The sequence below is a fragment of the Sciurus vulgaris genome (genome assembly GCF_902686455.1).
Source record: "Sciurus vulgaris genome assembly, chromosome: 2".
NCBI lineage: Eukaryota > Metazoa > Chordata > Mammalia > Rodentia > Sciuridae > Sciurus > Sciurus vulgaris.
This window is the reverse complement of record NC_136462.1, coordinates 82,593,668-82,598,490: the sequence shown is the minus strand read 5'-3', so window position 1 is coordinate 82,598,490 and position 4,823 is coordinate 82,593,668. Positions and strand designations below refer to the sequence as shown.

At 39.8% G+C, this 4,823-nt stretch overlaps 1 protein-coding gene across 1 annotated transcript; it reads right to left on the bottom strand.

Annotated features, from left to right (window-relative positions):
* Nucleotides 1-3,319: 3,319 nt before the first annotated feature.
* LOC306653396 (olfactory receptor 4F3/4F16/4F29-like) lies at nt 3,320-4,258 on the bottom strand (the record flags this gene model as incomplete). The annotated part of the gene is made up of 1 exon (XM_079126402.1): nt 3,320-4,258. One exon carries the CDS (start codon nt 4,256-4,258, stop codon nt 3,320-3,322), a length of 939 nt encoding a protein of 312 aa, XP_078982528.1.
* Between the last annotated feature and the right edge of the window lie 565 nt (nt 4,259-4,823).

Below are 4,823 nucleotides of genomic sequence, written 5' to 3'. Positions count from 1 at the left end.
CAAAAGCAGTGAGCTCTTCTCATACTTACGCCAACAGGACTACAGGAAGAAAGGGAGTTCTATTAACACAAGTAAGCTACAGTGGCAGAAGAGGGTGTCACCCTCTTTTCTGCGAGTGACACAGCCTGCTTCTGTAGCTTATCACAGACTTTTCCTGCCTCCCAAGAGACCACCCCATCATCCCAAGGTGTGGTGCTCCAGATAGCACTGAAACTGAACCTTAGCAGACTATTCTGATCAATCAGTCAGTTCCTTGTAAGTGGTGGGGAATGTGAGTAGACTAATAGTTCCATGTACTGTAACCTCATTATTATACTTCATTTGCTATCTCGTGTGTCCCTTGTTGAGACACAATGTTGCATAGATATCATATGAATTGATAAGTTATTTTATAATATAAATCCACAGATGATTAGGCTGAAAGAAGTGTTGAATGTTTATCACTGAGGGCTTGGTCAAAGAAATAGTATCACTACAGTGTTAGAGAATAAGATATTACTTATTGGAATCAGACTTGGTGCAATGGTGGAAACCATTAAGCAGTCCATATAAGTCTGTTACTACCGAACCTCATGCCAGGTCTGAAGCCAATAAAGCCAACATTATGGAAGATGTGTCATCCTTAAAGAAAAGGAAGACAGTAAAGCACCATGGTCTTGAGATGCTCCTGTGAGTTCCCAAGAACCTAATGAAGCCAATGAAGAAAGAGAGTGCCTGGGCCAGGATGAGTAGAAGGTATCTCGAAGGATATCTTGAAGGACGTGCAAGTAGTTCTGGGAACTATGGAAAGCTGCTGTAAAAAGTTGCTTTTTGCATGGACACCAGGAGAGTTGCTCCATGGGATGCCGGTCATACAAGTAAACAAAGCAAACTTATGCTGATGATGTTGCTGCTTCTGCAGCCTAACATGTAAAACCCCTCTCTGAGTGGGGACAGGTGTGGAACTGAAGGAACTGTGGAAAGGATAGGTGTTCCTCATCTAGCCAGTCAACACTGAATGCAATGCCATGAGACAGACAAGGTACTTCTTGGCAAAGCTCCATAAAGGACCGATGTGCTATCTGCTGAACCTTCCCTGTAAGCATTTCCCCAATAAAGCCTTATGACTCATATACTGTCTTTGGGTATTTTCTTTGGTCTCTCAGCAACATATCCCACTGCACTGGTATTAGTGTGCTTTGGCTTGACAGAAGGGCAAATGGACATGAAGTGGAGATCAAAGGTCAACTAGTATTGTGTGTGTCTCTCAATACTTCTAATTTTTTTTTTTTTTGATAGTGGGGATTGAACCCAGGGTCACTCAACCACTGAGCCACATCCCCAGCCCTTTTTAATATTTTATTTAAAGACAGGGTCTCACTAAGGTCTTTTGGCCTTGATAAGTTGCTGAGGCTGGCATTGAACTCCTGATCCTCTTGCTTCAGCCACTTGAGCTGCTGAGATTACAGGCATGTGCCACTGTGGCCAGCTCAATATTCTCAATTTTTTTTACATGGAAAGAATCAGCTTTATTTTCTCTAGGTTAAAAAAAAATAGAAGCAGCTATTAATTTTTGCTGAGAAAAGTGCTTCTTTTGGTGTTCATGTCTAAATTTCTGAAAAGGTGATCTGGTTATTAAAATCATTCCGAATGCATTCATAAGCCAGATCCGTGTGTGACCAGCCCTTTACAAAAATAATTACAGTTGCCACAGCCTTTACATTCGTTCTTATCATATATTACAACATGCAAATACACAAGAAAGGTCAAACAAGCTGAAGTAAACATTACGGCATCAGGAAAATTAAAATCCCTCTGTATAAAATAAATACAACTTTGTAATAAATAAGGAAAATGAAAGCAATTAATAAAAATAATGGCAGTTTAAAGTATAACTGTCTCATTACCCAATTATAAAATACGTTACTGTAAAATGCATAGACTCCTTACATGTAAAGAATTTGTGCATCACAGTCAGGTGTCCAACAGTTTTACACACTAAAAATAAAGCCATCCAAAATGTGTGCATACTTTGCAATTAGAATACACTTAACATTTTTTTGCTCTTTAAACTGTTTTGAAAATATTAAATGTAAAAATCTCAGATGGACATTTTACAGAAAAAGTCATATTTAATCTTCCATATGGCTACAGTCACCTTCCCCCAACAGATCAGCACCCTCAGTGTTTTCTAGGGCCCAATTCCTACTTGCTGGGGACTGGTGCAAAATGAATATTTTCAATTTTGATGATGAAGGTAACTGCATAACCTGGGGACTTTCATCATAATCACGTTCTTGCATCTGGCTCAGGACTTGGAGGGACTGAAGGGAGAGAGGCACTAGGAGGTAGGAACTGCAGGCCTAGATGCTGTCCCACACCATTAAGGTGAGCCAGCACATCAGAAGCCACACGTGAAAAGTGATTTGGCACCTGCACACATCTTCAAACCAAAAGTGAATGTTTCTTCAATTCCACATCCAAAATTCCCACAAACTTTTCTTGTGGTGAAATTCATACACAGAAATATACGAAGCAAAAAGGTAGATGAGGAAATAGGCTCAAAGGGGTAATGGAAATTGAACGGGTTTAGGTAGCATAATGCTAATCAAGAAAGGTCATGATGTTTTCTTAGTTTCTTCTTGACATTCTAAAAATAGCTCACACAACTTTGACCTTTCTATCAAACAGTATGCATCTTTTAGACTCATGTGAGTGCTCTCAAGATTCTAACCTCCTTGCCCAACCTGGCAGAGTGACAAAAGGGAGTAGAGTGTTTGCAAGTTGCAAGAAAGAGAAAGAAGACCCCCCCACCACCTTTTTAAAATTCTTTTTTAGTTGTGGATGGACTTTCATCTTGTTTATTTATTTATATGTGGTGCTGAGGATTGAACCCAGTGCCTCACACATGCTAGGCAAGCACTCTACCACTGAGCTACAACCCCAGCCCCAAAGAAGCCCTGTTTAATGTCCCCCCTTGGAGTACAGTCAGAAATTCCTGTATGTGAGGCATATTCCTGTTCAAAAAAAAAAAAAAAAAAAAAGGACAAAGAAAGTTTTTCCTATTCTAAAGGCTTTAAAGTAGCCTGCCCTCTTCCATATGTCTAAGAATTTACTTCATTTAAATATTATTCCTTAGGAATTGAGTTTCAGGATTATTATAATCTATGCTTTATAAAACAAATTTTCTATGTAATTCCTTCTGTTGTTAGAAGAGATTTTTCCCTTCCTCCTAATATCAGCATATATAAGCAAATAAAAGTAGTTAAAGACTTTCTTTGAGTTTTATCATTAACAATGAACTTCTGCGTTCAAAGAAGACTGTTCACAATACGATCATTTAAGAGATTGTCCTGTAACTCACTAACTGTCTGCATATTCTTCTCATTGCCACCTTCATTTCTTGATTCCTTAGTGTGTAGATGACAGGATTCAGAAGAGGCGTGATGACTGCATCGAATATAGCTAGGAACTTGTCCAGGTGCGTGGAGGGAGATGGCCATGTGTAGAAGAAGATCAAAGGACCAAAGAACAAGACGACCACAGTGATGTGAGCTGAAAGGGTGGACAGAGCCTTGGAGGAACCAGCAGAAGAGTGTTTCTGAACAGTGAGAATGATGACAATGTAGGAAGTGACCAGTATGAGGAAGGAGCCCACAGAGATGAAACCACTGTTAGCAGTGATCATGAATTCCAGTCGGTAGGTGTCTGTGCAGGCAAGTTTGATGAACCGAGGAAGGTCACAGTAAAAGCTGTCCAACACATTAGGGCCACAGAAGGGCAACTTTACCACAAAAGTCAACTGAACCACTGAGTGCGTAAGGCCAACCACCCAGGCAGCCACTGAAAAGAAGAAGCACATTCTTGGGCTCATGATGGTCAGGTAGTGCAGAGGCTTGCATATGGCCACATATCTGTCAAAGGCCATGGCTATGAGCAGCACCATCTCCACACCACCAATGACATGGATGAAGAAGATCTGTGTGATGCATCCTGTAAAGGAGATGACTTTGTGCTTCTTGAAAAGGTCATAAATCATCTTGGGGGAGACAACCGAAGAAACACCCAGGTCAATGAAGGAGAGGTTGGCCAAGAGAAAGTACATGGGAGAATGTAAGTGTGGCTCAGAAGCCACCGTGAACACAATGAGGGAGTTTCCCATCATGCTTGCCACATAAAACATGGAGGAGAACACAAAGAGGAGTAGCTGTATACCCCAGGAGTTGGTGAGTCCCAGGAACACAAACTCGGACACCACAGAGTGATTTGCTCCTTCCATTGGCTTTATTGGATATGCTGCCTGTGGAAGAACAACAGGAGAAAATGTAAATTATGACAACTATGTTAATAGATCAGGAGGAGAGAAGTCAAAGTTATGAAAACCTAGTTTTACTTTCACATTAAACCAACTTAAAGATCAACAAGCGTATGAACAAAGGCTAAACATCATTAATACATCAGGGAAGTATCAAATAAAATCACAATGAGATATCAATTTACATTTGTTAAAAGAATTATTATCACAAAATCAAAATATAACAAGTTGGGGGTGGATGTCAAATAAGAAATTACTTGTACACTCTTGATTGGAGTATAAGTCAGCACAGCTATTAAGGAAAATAGTACAGAAATTTGTCAAAAAATTAAACATAGTGGCTGGCTATATAACTCAGTGGTAGAGTACTTGCTTTGCATGTACAAGACCCCGGATTATATCTCCAGCATCAAAAGAAAGAAAAAATTAACAATAGAACTTCCATATAATCCACAATACCACTTGTAGGACTGTATCTGAAGATTAGTGACATTATTATACCTGGAAGACATATTCCATGTTCATTGAA